This window comes from Etheostoma cragini, chromosome 9 (assembly GCF_013103735.1).
Source record: "Etheostoma cragini isolate CJK2018 chromosome 9, CSU_Ecrag_1.0, whole genome shotgun sequence".
In the NCBI taxonomy this organism is placed as follows: Eukaryota; Metazoa; Chordata; class Actinopteri; order Perciformes; family Percidae; genus Etheostoma; species Etheostoma cragini.
In genome coordinates, this window is record NC_048415.1 from 18,419,657 (window position 1) to 18,438,765 (window position 19,109).

The 19,109-nt window shown below is 40.5% G+C and overlaps 3 protein-coding genes and 1 long non-coding RNA gene across 5 annotated transcripts; 2 read left to right on the plus strand and 2 right to left on the minus strand.

Moving 5' to 3' along the window:
* Positions 1–1,249: 1,249 nt before the first annotated feature.
* Positions 1,250–4,458, plus strand: peak3 (PEAK family member 3). Its single transcript, XM_034882576.1, has 4 exons — positions 1,250–1,426; positions 1,627–1,769; positions 2,146–2,702; positions 3,055–4,458. Exons 1-4 carry the CDS (start codon positions 1,362–1,364, stop codon positions 4,171–4,173), a joined length of 1,884 nt encoding a protein of 627 aa, XP_034738467.1. The 5' UTR covers positions 1,250–1,361; the 3' UTR covers positions 4,174–4,458.
* A 1,857-nt stretch (positions 4,459–6,315) lies between these two features.
* On the minus strand, positions 6,316–10,944 carry oaz1a (ornithine decarboxylase antizyme 1a). The gene is given in 6 exon segments (XM_034882580.1): positions 6,316–6,915; positions 7,191–7,276; positions 7,642–7,817; positions 7,956–8,042; positions 8,044–8,101; positions 10,757–10,944. Coding segments are annotated over 6 exon segments (657 nt in total). The 5' UTR covers positions 10,876–10,944; the 3' UTR covers positions 6,316–6,784.
* Positions 10,945–12,157: 1,213 nt separating this feature from the next.
* Positions 12,158–14,353, plus strand: LOC117951074. The gene is made up of 5 exons (XR_004658049.1): positions 12,158–12,315; positions 12,527–12,610; positions 12,693–12,827; positions 13,003–13,079; positions 14,160–14,353. It is a non-coding gene; the product is annotated as an uncharacterized LOC117951074 (long non-coding RNA).
* A 174-nt stretch (positions 14,354–14,527) lies between these two features.
* Positions 14,528–18,144, minus strand: amh (anti-Mullerian hormone). Of its 2 annotated transcripts, XM_034882578.1 has the most exons (8): positions 17,878–18,144; positions 17,474–17,737; positions 17,207–17,376; positions 16,991–17,102; positions 16,802–16,901; positions 16,283–16,710; positions 15,182–15,607; positions 14,528–15,136 (listed from the first exon to the last, which is right to left on the minus strand). In XM_034882578.1, the coding sequence occupies exons 1-7, from the start codon at positions 18,092–18,094 to the stop codon at positions 15,192–15,194; spliced, it is 1,707 nt and encodes a 568-aa protein (XP_034738469.1). In that variant the 5' UTR covers positions 18,095–18,144; the 3' UTR covers positions 14,528–15,136; positions 15,182–15,191. The 2 variants fall into 2 exon arrangements, with proteins under 2 accessions (XP_034738469.1, XP_034738468.1); XM_034882577.1 differs by having other exon boundaries at positions 14,528–15,607.
* Between the last annotated feature and the right edge of the window lie 965 nt (positions 18,145–19,109).

The following is a 19,109-nucleotide window of genomic DNA, read 5'->3' on the forward strand; positions in this document are numbered from 1 at the left end:
TGGCATCATGTGAGACTTTTTTTTGTGTTGATTATGAATATAAATGCTCATCATTTTTTCAAGATGCTTTGTGAGCTGTATTTACCCACATATTCACCATTTGTGGTAGCATTTTAAGCCATGCTAGCAGAATGCTTCAGTGGTGGAAATGTGGATCTATCTGTCAGTCAGTCTGAAATATTCCAACAACTACTGGATGGATGGATGGATAGATGGATGGATGGAACTATAATGATACCCCAGCATTATCAGGTCAAAATTTCAATTTTTCCAATACTTTTTGACCAAATCATGTATGTTCAAAACTAATGACTAATTCCCATTGAACTCAGCTGTCGTTTGTGTTCAGCGCTAACTAGCGAATGTTAGCATGCTGAAACTAAGATGGTGAACATCAGCAGCGTGTTAGCTGTTAGCATTTAGCCACTACAATTCTTTGTCTTGTTTTATTAACTTGTTTTCCCTGATATTGCTGTTTTGACTTTATTTTTGATCGCTGTGCTACAAAATTAAAGATCATAATTAATGTTGATGTTTTAATTAGAGTTGGGTGCCGTATAATCATTTAATTGCTTAAGTGGAAGGCAATCACCCGAGTCATGAAATCCTGATTATTTGGACTTTTGGCATCCAAACCATTCTCATATCGGGTTTTGAAACAAGCATGCCTTGCTAAACTGTCTTTAACCAAGATTGACCTCTGACCTCTCAGCATAGAGCAGATTTACATTCACTTGATGAGGTTGTCTAACCATAGATATTTATCCAAAATTGCCCAGTTCTAATAGATATGACATGATAAATCATCTCAGTCTTTATCTGCAATATTTACCTTTTCCTTTAAAGTCAGTGAAAACAATCACAACTACATGCAAGCACCGAGCCCTGAACAGGGCACTGCATGTGTAAAGGCTCAAACTGCATCATCCAACAGAGAGAAGCTCATGTAAGGCTGCATGGCGAATGTAGATCAACTGAGAAAGAAAGAAGAGACGAGAGTGCATAGTAAAGGGGCTTTGCAATAACTGCTCTTCCCGTTCTTTCAAGTTGAGGTTAGCTCAGTGAACAGTTGTGCCCTCAGAACAGACAGCGCTTTCCGGTACCAACCTCAACCTCAGACTGAAAACGATTGGTACAAAAGATAAGAAGAAAATGTGCTTTAAAACATGCAACTACACAGACGAGAGCGAAAGAGGAAGGGGAGTTGCTGAGAGGTGCTGAGTTAGCCACCTGTGAGCGCCACACACACACACACACACACACAGACAGAGAAAGAGACACGGACACACACAGTGTTCAGTGACAGCAGTGAACAGTCAGAGAGGTGGAGGAGCTAGGTGTTGGAACTTTGGACATTCCTGATGGCGTCTGGTCCTGGCAGCAGAGCTGAGGAGCAGCCACCAGCGCTGCCTGTCAAACAGCACAGGTAAGATCTTACAGATCTTCTTAGAAGTGTGTGAATATTTTACACACTCTTTTATTGGGTTTTCTAATCCTTATGAAAAGATCCTACTTCATAGGGATAAAAGTAGATTGCACAGATAATTCACTTATCTGGTACTGTGAAGTATGCTGCTGTGCATGCACTTAAATGTTTTTTGTTATCCTGTCCATCTTCTTAAACAGGAGCCATTCCTCCAGATGCTCCAGTGTGGGGTCTGACTGTGTTACGCTCAGCCCTGTTGGACTCCAAAACTACACATACAGCGACGTCTTCCCCGAACCCACTGATTGTCACGCAGCCCAGTGCCCCATTCACCAGCGCTACGGTAGGTTTGCAGAATGATGAAGTGAGTATGGGTGAGGGGAAAGTACTCCCATGTTGTAAATGTCAAACAAGTTCCAGGAACACGACTGGCGTGTACACAGCTCAGTGTGATGGGAATGAACACAACTATACTATAATGTGAGGTTCAGTCTTCTCAGTTCGTCTTTCATGTGAGAACTGAAAGAGAGGAGGTAACAATCTAAAACTCTTACATGCATGTAATATTCTGACACATGGCAGTGACTTGCAGACTATTCATCCAGACAAACTGCTTTCTGCAGTGTAACTCAGCTGTGGACTCCCAAAACGGTTGCATGTTCATTTCTCTTTCTCGCTGTTTTAAGTCTGACATAAATGTGTCTCTCTGTGTTGCTCAGATCCCTCCCAACACCAGACAAGATTTTTCTCCGATGGCACACCGCCAGCTGTTCCAAAGAAAAAGTTAGCTCGCACCCTCTCCCTCCCTGGCACCAATGGGCCTCAAAACTCTCCTCTGTCTCCTCTGTCTTCCCTGTCTCCGCTGCAAAGACACCCTCAAAACTTTGACAACCCGCTGTACATGCTGGCACACATACATGACCCCATACATGGGGAGTTTAAATCAGTCAGAGGGAGTCCCGTCCCCTTACCGTCCTTCTCCCAGCTGTCCTTTGACACCCCGGACGAAAATCTCCCCTTCCTCTTCAGCGGATTGGAAGACCAGAGGGTTGTTTCTCAGGGGATTCAGCATCGACATCTGCTCTTTCTGAGAAGCATGGCACGGAGTGTGGAGGCTGGGGTCCTGCTGCAGAGAGAGGCCACAGAGAGGGACGTCAGCTCATACCAGCCTCAGGATTTCCTGCTGTGTGAGGGCAGCGAGCCAGCGCAGATCGGAGACACGGTTTACTACAGCCTGCACAGCCCCAAGCTCCCAGGGAGGATGCTTGGTTTAAGGGTAATGTTACAGCCCTTTAATACACTCCACATAGTTCTGTGTATGCATGATGTCCGAATGTTCTGTTGTTGTATGCTATATGCACTTGGGGGTCAAATTGTAATTGAAATTGTGTGCAAAACAACGTGGTATGCAGATTGCACACAGCAACCAGTACTGCAAACTTGATCTTCATCAAGATTGACAATTGTTGCACTGACTTGCGGTAGCAGAAACACTTCCTCCAAACTGTCATCAGGTGTCACAACTGCGACAGGAAGGCCAGAGTAGATTTTTTTTATTAACATTTTGTGTGTTTCTCGATTATGACTATAGTTGAATGCTTGTGTCTGTTTTCTGTCTTTCTGCGCAGGTACACAAACAGACTGATGAAGCTTCCTCAGCTCCCACAAAACACCAGTCATTGCATGTCAATGTGCAAGATGTTATTGCTCATTTCCAAGCAAGCAACAACCCAAGGAATGATTCCAGCGCATTTAAAACTCAAGATCCCTCTCGTCCTTTTAGGCCAAACTGCACTGTTGCTAAACCACCAGGTGGAGGCAGCACTGAGCATGCCACAGCTCATGGGAACATCAATCTGCTCTCAGCTCAGTCATTCCTCCAGAAAGGACTTCTAGTGAGTGTTGAGAGAGACCTGCCAAATGCCACTCTAGAGGACTTTGTCCAGGATAACAGCTCGCTCCAGAGCACAGATTGTTCGGATTATGACAGACAGGTATGTACTCTGTTGGTACAGATATTAATGGGCACACAACATCTGTACACCAGTGCGATTGCAGCTGAGCTCAGACCTCAGAGGATCTTTTTAGTGTGGCCCAACAGAGAGAATGAAAAGGGAGACAACAAGCTAGAACAGGATGCTCCTGAAATAAAGAGAGGTTGCAAAAGCAGCATATGGAAAGACAAAATGGAATGGGGAAAGACAGAGAATAAAGGAAAGATCCAGATGTTATGGAGGACACACCGCTCCCCTCGCGTTGTGTTAACTCCGCTAACATCTGCTCTGTCTGATCCTCACTCCCTCACCGAAATCAAATTCCAGATTGGAGTCCTAATTCAATACTGTCTCAACTCACAAGAGAGCCTGACACCTCTGGACTCAGTTCCAACAGTGTCCAAGTCCTCGTACCGAAGGGGGCTTCTTTATCTGGCCTCTCTGCTCCAGAGTGAGAGCAGCGGGCCACAGATGGCGGACATGGTGGCCATGCTTCAGGCGCTTCTCTGGGGGCCACATGTCTCCCTCTTCAATCACAGAGGCTCAATGACCACCGCTGCACACAACTGGCTGACAATCAAGCGAGCCCTGCTGGTGATGAAGTTGGCGGAGAGAGGGCTGATCCAGGATCAGTCTGCTCTGGATTGGGAGGACTGTATGTGCCTGCAATACCTGTCATTCACAGACCCTAAGACAGTTATGAGCGTGACCAGTCAGCTGTGGCTCACTCTGAATATGGACAGTCCATCTTGAAATGAAACTATTCTTTTGAGGACTCATTGATAGTTGTAGTCCAACATAGTCAGTCACTGTCAGTCTGTATTATGCACAGTGGTAAAAAATACACTAACATTGGGCTAAAAGGCATTTACCATCCTTTTATACATTCATATACTGCTCTTCATCATGTAAAATTAATCAAATAAAATGTTGCACTTTGAACACATGTTGTTGTAATATTAATCATTAAGGGCCCTATAAATGTATTTTCTCAATCACCTAATTACCTTAAGTGATGATTGTAAATAAAAAAACTGTGTTCTGCCAGTTAGAAAAGTGATTTAAATAAACTTTAAAATAATTTAACAAGATTTCTGTATTTTTGTGCTTTCTAATTGTGCTGTCTGAATGACTCCATTGTATGATTATTCTTAATAAATCATGAAGAGGACTACAATAGTAAGCGGCTAAAAGTTAGTATGTGGTCTCAGTATGCGTCAAAGGCCCTACTCACACAGGACTAGTATCATCTGGGGACCTTCAAAAAATTGTGGAGGTTGCCTGGGATCTTAATCCCGAGCAAATTTGCCATGTTTGTAATTCATCAAATAAAAATTCCCCTACATACTACCAAAAACAGACACCTCAGAGACAGAGGTCACATGTTATCACCATTAGCATCTCAGGGAGTTGTGGCCGTATTGTCAATTCTAAATTAAAGTTTTGAAAGATCATTGAACTCTGTCAGTAAATTTGAGTAAAATACAGACTTCATGTATGAATGCACCGCAAAAAATAAAATAAAAAAGAGTTGAGGAGGTAACTTCTATGTCCCAAGAGTTCCCCATGTGAATGGGGCTAAAGGAAGCGTTTTTGGACCAATTCGCATCATCTGAAATTGTCTTTCCAACATCAGAATTGATCCATCCATTTTTAATAGAATGCTTTACGTTTACTTTCCTTTATTGTGTCATATTTTTATATAAGCCCAAAGTCCACCCCAAAGGGACTTACTATCTTCCAGAAAAAACACTGTTTACAAACTGCTCCAGATCTATTGTAGTGCAGCCTTTACCTCCGTGACGAGTGTGCATCACTTTGTAACACGTTATGTTAGACTGTTTGAGCACCCCAGGTAAAAATTTGGATTCATGTGCATAATGAAGCCAAGAAAAGATGGAAAAAAAAATTCCAAAATGGCATCGAATTACAGATTAGACATTCGTATAATAAAGTATGTCACAAAAAGTTAGATTTTATTTCCATCATTTACACTTTCAAAATAACAGAAAACAAAAAAACGGCACTCTGCAGAGTTTATAGCACGCACCCCCCACCCCCTTTGGAAAGCTGTGACCTGAGTGTCATGGATTGTTCTCAATCATCATCTGGAAAGACTAGGTGATGTCAATCTTAAGGTTTTAAAGGCCTAGACTCATCTGACTTTGCCCCAACAATCAGCACCATGGCTTCTTCTAAGCATTTGTCTAGAAAACTGAAACTGAAAATAGTTGACGCTCACAGAGCTGGAGAAGGCTATAAGAAGATAGCAAAGCATTGTCAGATGTCAATATCCTCTGTTCGGAATATAATTAAGAATTTGCTGTAATCAGGAAAAGGAAGCAAAATATCAGACAGAACAGCTTGCGGGAATGTGAGAAAAGCATGTCCAAACCCACGTTTGACTGCACGATCCATTCAGAAAGACCTGGCAGACACTGGAGTTGTGGTACACCATTTCCTTATAAAGAGACACTCGTACAGATATGGTCTTCATGTAAGAGTCATCAGAAGAAAACCTCTTCTACGTCCTCACCACAAAAATCAGCGTTTGAAGTTTGCAAATGAACATATAGACAAGCCTGATGCATTGTGGGAACAAGTTCTGTGGACCGACGAGGTTAAACTGGATCTTAGGCCGAAATGAGCAAAGGTACGTTTGGAGAAGAAAGGGCAACAAATTTAATGAAAAGAACCTCTGTCCAACTGTTAAGCATGATGGTGCATCAATCATGCTTTAAGGTTGTAAATCTTTCTAACTTGATGCCTTTGAGATTTTTTTTTCCTCCATCTTTATGTACATTAGTAAAAATGTTTACCTGGTGTGCCCAAACTTTCGAGCCCCACTGTACAGGCTGCATGTGTGTATGATTTCAACAAGACCACAGACACCACTCTTAGGTGAGCACTTTTATTTAGTAGTTACAACATGCAGATTTCTATCAAGTGAATAAAAGCAAAAAATCAAAATCATGCAGAAATTTAAAAAAAACAAAAATCAATTTAAACAGGAGAAAACTGATACTTACTGAAACATATCTACTTTCACGAGTAAGATGGATTTAAATTGATCATAAATATTCCACTGTGGAGATGATCGTCAGGGTGTTCAGGGAGAGATAATACGAGGTCAGCACACTACACATCATGGAAAGTAATACAGTGGTGAGGACACAATGCCCGGATAGTATGTGGGCGCTTGCTTTACATTCCTGGTATATTAACATCCTACCCTAGTGCAATAATCAATGGAACACAGCACATAGTAGGTAATAACAAAGGAAACCTCAACCCTACTGAACTAAAGATGTGTGGGTACGGACTGAAAAGAGAACAACAATCAGTTGTAACTGCTCAGCGTCATTTAATCGTCATCAGAGGAGTCTCGCTCGATGCTGTAAACCATGAAGAAAGCATCAGGGCGGGAGGGGACAAGGGGATGACCTGGTCTCACAATCTCAAAGCCCAGGAAACTGAATGTACGCAGCAGGGTTGCTGAGGAGAGACAAAATGGAAACGGATTGATATTTCTAGGACTTGATATGTGGGAGGACTGACAATTTCACTGGAGTGCCTGATTCTGTCTAATTACCAAGAAAAAGTACAAACATGTTCTAAACATGCGGTTTTTGTATGTCTTTAGTATTACTGTACATTTCAATTCTGCTTAACTATTATGTCAACTAGTGCAAACATTTCAGATTTAAATTGCTGGTGCTATGTCAGTGTTTGTGTAGCAATGTGTTTTACAAGTTATAAAAATGTCTCACCTCTATCGTCACGGCTCTTATGAAAACAGATGAACACGTGATCAACTTGCAGCTGCTCTTCTGCAAATTCCAGCAGAAGGGCAAAACTGTGAAGAAGCAAACAAGTGTTAATGTATTGAATTATAGAGGAAAAGAATTATTCATGCTGGTCTAAGCACATTTCTATAAACTGCATCAGATCATAAAAGCAGATCTTAAGAATAAGATTACCCAAATGTTTGAGACCTATAAGTCACATATTTGTTCAACCGGGAATTTTCTTTCACAAGTTTTAGTACATACAAGTTTGATTTTGATAAAGCTCATCTGGTCTGTTTTTACTTTGGCATTTGCCAATGTTTTAATTCATTGGTTTTAATTAAAAATCAATCCATATTTTACCTTTCATTTCAACGATAATCAAATTTGAAACAAGAAATGTTTCTTTTAATTAAAAGTTTTGCCTGCTGACCTATCTTTGCTGCCCTCGGGCAAAGCTCCAGGAGGGATTTCAACATAAAGGTTCCCTCCTTTCAGCGCCGCCCTCCAGACACAGTGCTTGCCCTCAGAGCGACGGGGCTCAAAGAGCAAGAAGCGCACTCTCCCGTTGGCAGGGGGGGGCTCCTCAAGAACCAGTAACTGTGTATCCTAGGAGGACAGAGAGAGACAATTATTGTACATGACCTCAATAATACTTTTACAATTGGAGAATGCAAAAGCCAAATTGCTATTTATTAAAAAAAAAAAAAAAAAAAAAAAACATATTTTACAAGTGGGAAAACTCACAGAGTAAAATAGCTTAGCTGAAAGATTGCGATCCCTCTGGTCATTCCCTCGCCCACCTGGGATCTTCAGGGGTGGGTGAGGGGCATCAGGAGCACCACAGAGGCCCCGGACACTGGTTACTGCAACAGCGGGAGCACCTCCTAGGACTGGAGATACTGGAGTGCGAAACAAACACACACACAGAAGGAGCCATTATGAGTGGGGTATTCACTGGAGGTTCTGCTACCAAACACGAACCAAACGCCCAATATAAACACCCCCCACACTGTATTACAGTAAACCATTTACTAAAGTTGAGTAAGTTTAAAAAAAAAACTAAACAAGGCTGGTGGGCACAGTTCAATCATTAACCGTCATCTTAGGCACAGAGGTATATGATGCGTTGACTTGAGCACATTACATTAAAAGACTGGGAGCATGAGCCATTGATGTTCCACTACCACATCGCCGAGGGGGCATTAACATTTACTAAGTCAACTTCCAGTCACATTTTTCACTACAACCCCTCAAGGCAAATTCTGTTTTCATCTCATAAATTCACGATAGTCATGATTGCTCCATTTAGAAAAATCCATTATTCCTGTAAGAAGAGCGACATCCAACTTCCTAAAAAACAGGTTTGAGTGTCCTGGTGGGGTAACTTAAAGCATGTCACATGATTCTCAGAGGAGGGCTGGCAGAGGACCAGGCTCCGTTTGTCTAACCATTAACCAACATTAGTACTGCAGTACTAACTGTGTCTCTCAAGTTTACAACAGACCAACACCAGTTTAACGATTGAGATCAGCCATTTTAATTCCGAGGCCAGTCAAAGTGCTCTGTAGAATTAGCTTGGCTTACAAGCGCAGATGTGTGTGGCTGCATACATTAACAGTGTTGTGAGCAAGCTTGTTCTCAGAGCTCATATCGGGAACACAACCTATTACCGGCAGCAGCGCTGCCACAGCAACACGAACACTTTGAGACACTCATAGATGCTCTCTTACGCAAATGCCACTGCTGTGCTGTATGTGGTACCGATGTGTGAAAACCATTATCACTCCCATAATTCGGGCTAACCAAGTCAATATGCCATATCCAAACTATTGCCTGCTTTTGAAAAGCATTCGAGATAGCAAACTAACACAAGTTGTCCCTAAATCCCATTATTGGATTTTGTTAAACAGCCAATAACCATAATTACATAAAAACTTGAATTCGTCTTCATCCTGCATTCAAAATTAAGCACATAAAGACTTTCAAATCAATCTCTCATTCACTTAACAGCTTTATTTGAAATCCCCTACAGCAGGCAGCAACACACACCAACACCCCTGGCTGTCTTGGCATAGACAGCTGCTCTGGGCACATGAGTGATGGGTCTCTAAAACTCCTGCTTGCATAAGAGCACCTTTGTTGTGTATGAAATCATGTAGAAGACCACTCATCTCTAGGGGAATATAACGTACAGCTATGGATTTAGGTAAAGTGCTCTTGCTGTACACTACGTGCTGCTATGCTTGCTTTACCTCAAAGTAGACCACGAGGTCAGTAGCTGTGAAAGGTAGTGAGTTTCAAAGGGCACCTGCTGGTGTTAAAAAACTAAGGCTTACGGAGAGAAAACATTTTGTTCTTATTTTACAAAAACTAAAACAATCTACCATCGGAGTGGTAAAAAACAGCATCTATGCTTTTGTTTCCATACATGCCAAAAATATTGTGGGAATACAGAGACTGAAAATAATTATATATCTATTTAACAAGGAATATCCTCTACGTAAAATGTGTCACCACTGGACTCAAAACTGCCCACACCACCCCCCTTCGCAGTGCAGTGGAAATTTCCTACGATTTCACTACACTGTAGAGCTCGACAAAAAATCTTGTCAGGACACGAATTATGTAAAATCTACCCCAAGCTAATCCCTCAAAATCATGACATATTTCCTGGCGTCAAACCCCCACATGTCCAGTCATTAGTACATTCATCATTCATTTGGATGAAAAAACAGCAAACGAGCCGTCTCCGGAGTCCATTGGCTCGCAACCCCCCCCCCCCCCAACGGTTAATAAAATACTACGTTAGCGAGATAGCAAAGGTTACTTTGCTAAATGTGGAATATCCATCTCGACTGACTGGCCCGGTGTAAACAAATTGGTTATTCTAGCTAATCCTTTTTGTTATTTCAAAACGTCAAGGCTTGCTAGCACCTGAGCTCGAGGACGAAATGGAAAAAAACAAGCCGTGAAGCCACAAATGCCAACATTTTAAATACGTTGGTTAGCAACAAGCTAACTTTACATAACCGTAGAACATTTTTAGAGCACCCTGCTTTTTATCAAGACTAACGTTAAATACGATGTGAAATACAACCAAAATATCGTATGAGTGATTGTTTTCGCTGAAACGTCAAAAATATGGAAACATCCGTGATGTAGCTAACGTATCTGTCACGTTAGCTCCAACTTGGCCCTCAGCTAACGCTAAAGTTAGCTAGATAGCTAACGCGATGCCAACACAGCTAGATAATGATTTTATTCTATGTACTGAATACCAATGTTAAGTAAACGTCATGATACAGTTATGTAATTTACGGTGAAAATTTAAGACGAGCGATGAAAATGTATCAAACAAAACGTGACTGACAATGTATTTTGGAAACGTCAATGGGAATACATAGTGCTGGTTTGTAAACAAGAAACACGGCGAATAGTAGCTAGCCACTCCTGGAAAGATACCTCTTAGCTAGCTAGGCCGCGGTTTTTAAATTTAGCTTAGCTAGCTTGTTAGCTTATAACAATTCACAACTACAACAACATACCTTTCACTTTCAGGTTTATTACTGGATTGCTCAATAACAGGCATCTCGGATAAGTTTCTCTCTTTTTCTCTAACAAAACAATGACTATTCAAAATCGTCTGTAGGTTAGATTTAACCATCCGGCCAGCGTCCACACCTGCTGCTGGTTCTATCCTCTCCCCTTCGCTAATGATGGGCTCAGAGCTGCTGTAAGCACGCTGCAGTATTTGTGAGGGGAGTGTCCTGTCCACCATGACGTATTACTGTGAAAATATGACGCATTTAATGAGGCCCATTACTACCATAGACATAAAGATGTCTATATATTTATATGTCTATGATTACTACATTTTAAATTTAAAGGTGCTATATAGGACATTCAGAACATTAATAGAGTAGCAAACAAATATGGCTATATAAAGATACAGAATAATGGTGTCCTGAGCAGGGAATCAATTATTTCAAAATGAGCACAAGTAAAGCAATATCTTTATTAAAGTTTCCAAAGGGCACATACAGCAGAAAAGAATACAGCCTTTACGTAAATAAAAAAGCCCTCCTTTTAGCCCAACCGCAACTTCTTAAAAAAACAAATAAAAGAAAATGAAATAAAACGAAATAAAAGAAAATAGAAGGTTTGCAAACTTGAGGCATACTCAACGTAGTCAGTCAAAATGAGTTACTATAGCTTATATTTTTTACTTTTTTAAATTTAAAATCTTAATTTGAAAGTGGTAATTCTAGCTCTTAAATAGCTAATAATGTACGGCATTTCCTTCTGAAATGTACTGTATTAGAAGTATAAATACTGCCTCAGTATCTCAAATTTTTAGCTAAGCACAGTGCATGAGTAGAAAGTGAGAGATGGAAGTACATTTACCCATGCACTGTACTTAGGTACAAATTTGAGATACTACAAACATACATAAATACATACATACGTACACACACACACCTGGACTTACATTAATACCTGGTCACTTCAACACTTGACTCAACACTGACGCTTTTGACAGATAATTTATGGTTAAGGTCTTTTTATAGTCAAAGGTTCAAGTTGTTATTATTATTATTATCATTATTATTATTATTATTACTGTTATTATTGTTATCTTTATACTGTCTTCTGTACTGTATTCTTCTTGCTAAAACGGATGCTGGAAATTTCAAAGTCCTTGCGGGAGTCATACAAAAAATATGAATACAGTCTAAGTACTAAACACCCTGGTAAGCTGTAATAACATTTAAGTAGCTCCATTTTGTTCTTTCCTAACAGGAGTAGATTTATAACTTCTTAATTTCATCCGTTTCTGGCATCTATTTGTCTTTTTAGTGAAATATGAGCCAATGCTGGACACATTTGTCCACCTATAGCAGTAGTGCTGGTAAGCATGAACAGTCTCAGTACACACTATGAATGTCATTTTCCTTTTTTCCACAACTCATATGTGCCTGTCAATCAAGGAGAAAAGGAGCATGGTGCACGGTGTGTTTAACACCGTCTCTGGTGCCTGGACAACAGAAATCACCATTAACACAACCACATTAATCTTCACTTCAGTGGTGAAATACAACTGAAGGTAAGTTTCTTTTTCCTGTTCAGAGGTTCACATAAAACTAAACTCTTAAATGTATATTTGTCTTTTTCAACTGCAAGTGACTATTTTGAGCTGTTCTATGTTGGTATATGATACACAGGGCAGTCTGAAAGGCTGTGCACACAGGCATATATACTTTGTTAAAAAAACATTCATGCTTGACAAAAACTAAATTTATCATCTTAAATTACAGCCTTATTTTGGAACCAGCTTTAAATTTAAACCTCAACCTACAGGACTTTAGGAGCCAGAGTTGGAATATCTGAAAATCTCATAAGTAAGACATACAACCGTCCTAAACAACCAGCCAAGTGAATTCTATGGACACTAGCGTCTGACTGGTTTGTATTTGTCCATAGTGTCTTATGACCGTATTCTGTCCATCGAAAATCTGAGTGATGTTCCAAATCCATGGAAAGGATTCACTATGAACCGCTGCTTAGTGCTGGCACTGGTTGTAATGCTTGTGAGCTCAGGGGTCAGTGAACTGCACGGTGAGTTCTGTAATCATGTCACAGAAAATTTGTTTTGGCATTATTGTAGAAATATGCAACATGCGTAGTATGTAGACACTGTACGTCTGCTGCTTCAGTGTATTATTCTATTATTTTTAATACCAAACTCCTTGGTTGTTGGCTTCTGTGTTGTCCTAAACTCTTTGTTTTCCAGATGCAATGGATTCCTTTGTTGAGGATACAGGTATAAGGTCTTTCTTTGGAAGTCTACAGGATGGTTCAATACTACAGGTATTATCTCTAATGCAGGTAGCCTAGGCCTTTTGTTGCTGAGCCATTATAAGGGTTAGGTTAATTTTTTCAGGGTTTCTGTAGAGTTCTACCGTTATTCACACTCATTGATACAAATTAGAGATTTCTGATACCAATACCAGTTTTGGTATTGCCATCGGTATCGCCTCAGATACTGCCTAAAACGTTGATATTGGTATTGGGAAGTACTGGAGTTTATGCACCGATCCGATACCACGTAATACAGCCCTAAAGAAAATCTACGTTAAAGTAGTTTATTTATGTTCTTTTTACGTTACAACTGACTGTCAAACTGCACTACAAGAGAAAGTTCTGTGGCATTCATTGTTTTTGTTTGTTCATGTTTCACAAAGAGATTAACATGAGCCACACCGACAACAAAGTTAGAAATCGGATCACATACATACAGTAGTAGACAGCTTTTAAAACATAATAAAATATATGGATCAGTACTCTGTATGTCGACACGCAAGTTCAGGTGTCAGAATTGGTGTCGGGAAGCAAAAATGGTATCGGACCATCTCTAACACAAATCAGTGGAGACCTTTGTTTAAGTGTCTAGTGTGTGTGCAGTTTGAAGATATGTTATACTGAATGGTGAGATCATGGGATTTTAGCTCATTTGCAGAATGTGAATGGGATCAATAGTCACCAGCTAGCACACAGGCTAATATTGTGTTGCCCAACCTTGCTTTAAATAATCCACCTACATTTATGGGCTTGGCAAAATATAAGTGTGGTTATTACAGTACGTATGACTAATGCTAGGCTGGTTAGTTCAGTGCATTAGCAATGCACATGCAGTATTGGTAAATGTATGTTTCCCAACATTTGTGCAGAGCTAGTACTTGATCCTCTGGACTTGAGCAGCCAAAGCTGTTGATAAATGTAAAATGTAATGACCTTGAACTGACCGTATGATAAAGAAATGCATTTATTAGAAATAGAAATAGAAAATGTATTTATTATATTTTCTGTTGTCATGTGGTTGTATAAAATGTGTATTTAAGGCATCCATTTTTGAACCAGACTTTGTTGTTTCCTGCCGTCTGTCTCCAGATTTCCATATGGGACAGTTTCATGGGCTGGTGGGAATCCGAAGAACTTGGAGCGATAAGAAGAAGAAAAAAGCCGATTGGCAACAAAGCAATCCTAAAACCCAAACCTAAAGTATGATTTGTATACGAAAAATATAGGTTATCAATTTTCATAACAACAGGTTTCTGAATAAAGTTTGAATTATAGAGAACGCCGTTTCATTTGTCGGGCAGGACATGCCTTATTCAGAAATGTTGATCACACTTAATACAAATTTTAAATCACGCAATCTGTCTATCTTTATCACTAATATAGAAATGTCACTTACTGCCACATTGTAACATAATCTTATATTGGCATCAGCAGTCATCAAGTTATTAACAATTTGGTAGTTTTAGAACCATATATTCTTTTATTATTGGTGCATAAAACATAAAATGAAGCCGTAGGACATTTGGACAGTTTTAAAACATACAGACATTAAGACAAGTACAGAACAATAATTTATATTAATCTGGGAGGTTAAGTTTGGTTAGTGTGACATATGGTAAGACAATGTTTTCAATGATAACTGAACTCTTGATTAAAGCACAAAAAATTGTCTTATGGATGATAAGAGGTTTGCCCTGAATAAACAATGGCTTTTTATTTAAATGACTTCTTATATAATAAAAATGAAATGTTTACAGTGGAAGATGATGATACTCATATTCAACTTTTTGGTTTGCATAAAAATGATTAGTTGTAAATGTGAGAAAAATGCAAATAATACAATGTCTAGATATGTGAAAGTATAGCTTAAGGAGATGTCTGTGAATTAACGTGCATTCACTAATAGCGTATTGATACTGTGTTATTGAATAAATGACACTAAAGTAACAATTAAAGGCAAACTCTGTGGATTTCCAACCAGTTTTGTGTCACTGTGGGGTGGGTAGGATGTGCGAGTTAACGGTGTTTGCCAGCTAAAGTCAAAAAGCCCAGGGTAAGTAAGTTAAATATGTAAAATATCTTTTGTGTCACAACTAACTACACTCCAAAAGGAAAACAGCTTTAGCGGCATTCACACTCTTTTGCCACCACATTTGGTTTAATGGTAATGGAAGTCCCGTGATCTTGCAGTTCCACCACCTCCAGGGCTTCGTAGGCCACAGGCACACAGCACGGCGCCCGCTCGTCCACATTCCCTCTCCCACTCCCAATGTGTAAGTTGAGCAGAACGGCATGGTTTTTGGTATTGGACAACAGGGGGAAAGCACAAGAGCCATGGCAGTTGTTGATGTTGGCAGTGTTTGGACCCGTAAAAAGCGTAACAAAAGACATAGTGAGGCTCCTCAGACCACATATGTTGCGCCCCTCTGCATTGTTGGGGCCCGCTCTCGTAGCCCGCAGTCCTCTCTGCAACTCATATGCACGGGCCACCGTCTGCAGGGCCTTCAGCAGAAGAAATGCACGATACTGGCTCTCTCCTGTCGTAGAAGTAACAGAAGCATCAGTTAAATATCTGTGAAATGGTCTTATTCATAATATAATAATAACAAGTCTACAGTGATTTAGGACAGTAATAACCAAGCAGGGGCTACTTCTGCAGGAAGTGTGTGGAACTAGCTCAACTGATTTAATAACATAGAAATTTGATTTGATTTTAAGATCCACTTAAAAAAAAAAAGTTGCGATTAAGAGTGCATTAAAAAGTAGTGGATTTGAAATAGTTTGCTAAAAGTAGGGGATATGTTAAAATAGCTATACAAAAGGGACAATATGAAAGTGTTAACTAAAAGTAATGAATAAATAATTGAAATAGTAAGCTACTGTCAAAAGTAATAGATAAATGAGTAAAAAATAACTTAAACTATGGACTAGTGGCTAAACAATTCAAATAGCTAAATTAATAAATATATAGTTCAAACATTCACCTAGCTGCCACTACAAGTGAAACTTAAACTGAAACCCACCTTAAAATTGACAGACCAATTGTATGAAAAAAAATATTGTACCATCCACTATTGTAACATTAATAGTTAAATATATAAATCCACTTTAAAAATCAGTTCAACTAAGCCTATTTGGAACATGGCGTGGGGATAAATCTGACAAAAAATGTTGTGAACAACCCTAGACGACTGCTTTCTTGTGCACATCACCTGCTGCCGGTTCCTTCTTTGGAAACGCGCTGAGTTCTTTGAGCCTTCCTAGCCTCGCCATGGCTCTGTGACCCACCTCCTCGTCCCGTATCACCTCCATCATCTTTAATACACTCTGCTCCAACCTCTGGCTGAGCTCCTCCAGCAGTGCAGGAGACATGGCCAGTTCTCCATGATGCACCTGAAACATGGAGCTCCAGCTAATGAAGGAGAAAATGGTTGGGGAAGAGGAGTTGATCAGTCCTGCCAGCAGGCCGTCACTGGAGGATAAGCCTAGCTTCAGAGGAGGCAGGGACTGTAAGGAGTCCAGCCGGAGCGGGGGGGACTCCGACAGCTCCTGAGGCATGACATCACCCAGGAACCTCTTCAGCTCGCAGAGGAAGGAGTTCTGTGAAGAGGCCGGGGATGAACCTGAAGTGTGTGTATATCTGGGAAAGAGAGTACAAAATGTTTATGAGCGTCACTCAAACAACAGTCGGCTGACATTTAAATAGGGAACAAGAAACAAGACAAGACAACCTTGTATCAGTTCCTCTTTCCCCAGAGAAAAGCAGAAGTGGGGTCATGCTGATGTTACTTCCTGATTTTCCACCAATAAAGATGTCTTTTAGGCTTTGGTCTGCAATGAGAGGAAATGTGAGGGGAGTGTACACAAGAACCAATAAAGTATACTTCATAACCCTAACCCTGACTCTTGTCATATCTCACTCATTTCAGCCTTTTTAGTTTCGACAGAAATCACCCATTTCTGGTGAATGTTGGCCTCTGATGCTTTTCCTGTCAGCATTATGTACTGCGTTTCTCCTGAAATGCACACAGACTAGAAAAAACAAAATGAGGAAAGGAACAGTAATATCTGGGACAACCTCATGTGATAGATTTAGGAACTTCAGGACAGCTTCCTTTACCAAGGCCTTTCTTTACCTGTGTGTTGGGGTGCAGCCACTGACTATTGAAATTGACATCCAGGTTTCCTCCGGAGAGGGGACTTTCAAACACCAAGAGCAGCACGGGGCTCAGCTCGAACAAAGGAGACTGTGGGAGGTCAAAGGTCAACATGAGCATTCCACTCTTATCTTCCTCTACAAAGAGCCCTGATGGAGAAGACAAGACATGTCGTGAGATTTAAAAACAACAACAACAACAACAGCGTTAAAAAAAAAAAGTAATGTAATCAGAGAAAACTGATACCTCCAGTTGGATGCAAAACCTCCAATCCATTTCTCTGGTTCCTGCTCGCTTCCTTCGCAAGCTGTGATAAGACGGAGTCAGACAAGCTATCAGATCCCACGCAGATTCCAAACTGAGTCAAAGTGAGGTTTGAGAATTCACCGTCGCTCCCAACACCTTCACACAACGCTGCGAATATGTCATCCACGAAGCATGGTGCGTTGTAGAAGACGGGATGAGAGACTTTGGAGGCTGATGAGGTCTCTGTTGGTGGGAAGGTGTGCTCTGCATCTACAAAAACAAAAGAAAAGAAACACGTTACCCACTGAAAAACAGATTAAAGCTCGCAACAAAAACCAAACGCAAACAATTAAAAAAGGAAGAAAAAAAAGAGCACCACAATCACAACATTTGTGCAGTCTGACCTGTCAGTTTGGGGCGGTGGGCTACACAGAGCCGGGTGCAGCAGAGCATCAACGCTCCACAACAGAAGACATCCAAAGTGAACATGTTCCCTGTCTGTACGTGTGCCCGTGTGGGTCCACTCTTCTCAATCGCCTGTTTTGAATGGCTCACGAGGAAGGGAGATATATTGTCCCACCTTGCCTTCTCACGAACACGCTGCCCAAAGAGGAATATCATGTGTCCTTGATGATCACCTTGTGTGTGTGCTTGTGTGTGTTTGTGTGTCTCATCTTGGCAAATGTGGTTCAGGAGACACCTAACGTTGTAGCAGGAACTACCACAGAAGCAGATTTAAGTACTTTGCTAGGTGTGTGTGTGTGTCTGTCTGTCAACAGATTTTTGTCACTGCGATGGTGTCACAACCGTGCAAGAAAAAGTCACAAAACTAAAATATATATATATATTCCGGTCGATTTGAACATGTAGCTTTGTTTTGTTTTTTTATTCGTTGGGCTGTCTACAATCGGTATAATCGGTGCTGTCTACACCGTGTTACCCTCCTGCTAGAGTTAGCACCCAACAGACTGAAACAGGGCAAGTTTTAAATTCAGCCAGTGCACATGCCTTTATTTTCTGTTTTCCAGTGAAGTTCACACCGGTCGATTGACACAACTTCTATGCCTTTCTGTGAAGCTTAGTGAACCAGGGATTTTATTTTCTGAGCCCGCTATGTTGCTCTCTATTCAACAATTGGTTAAGAATATACTGAATTGCAACGCCTTAGGCCTTTCTCTTAAAAACCAAGAGCGCCATCTAGTGGGCTCAGAAAATTAAGACACTGGTTCACAAAGCTTCATTTGGCCATCACTACCCCCTTCCCCAAAGACCGATTCTGACCAATACACACACACACACACACACTATGTATGTATATATATATATATAGATATATATATCTATATATATATAGATATATATATAGATATATGTACGCTCTGCTAGTCTTAACGACTTCTCAAAGGGCTTTTACATCATACAGGATACGTTCACCATTCACACACATTCACACATGCTCTACCACTGAGCCACAGCCGCCCGTATATACTGTATATATATATATACACACATATATATATATATATATATATATATATACACACACACATATATGTGTACACACACATATATACACTCACCGGCCACTTTATTAGGTACACCTGTCCAACTGCTCGTTAACACTTAATTTCTAAGC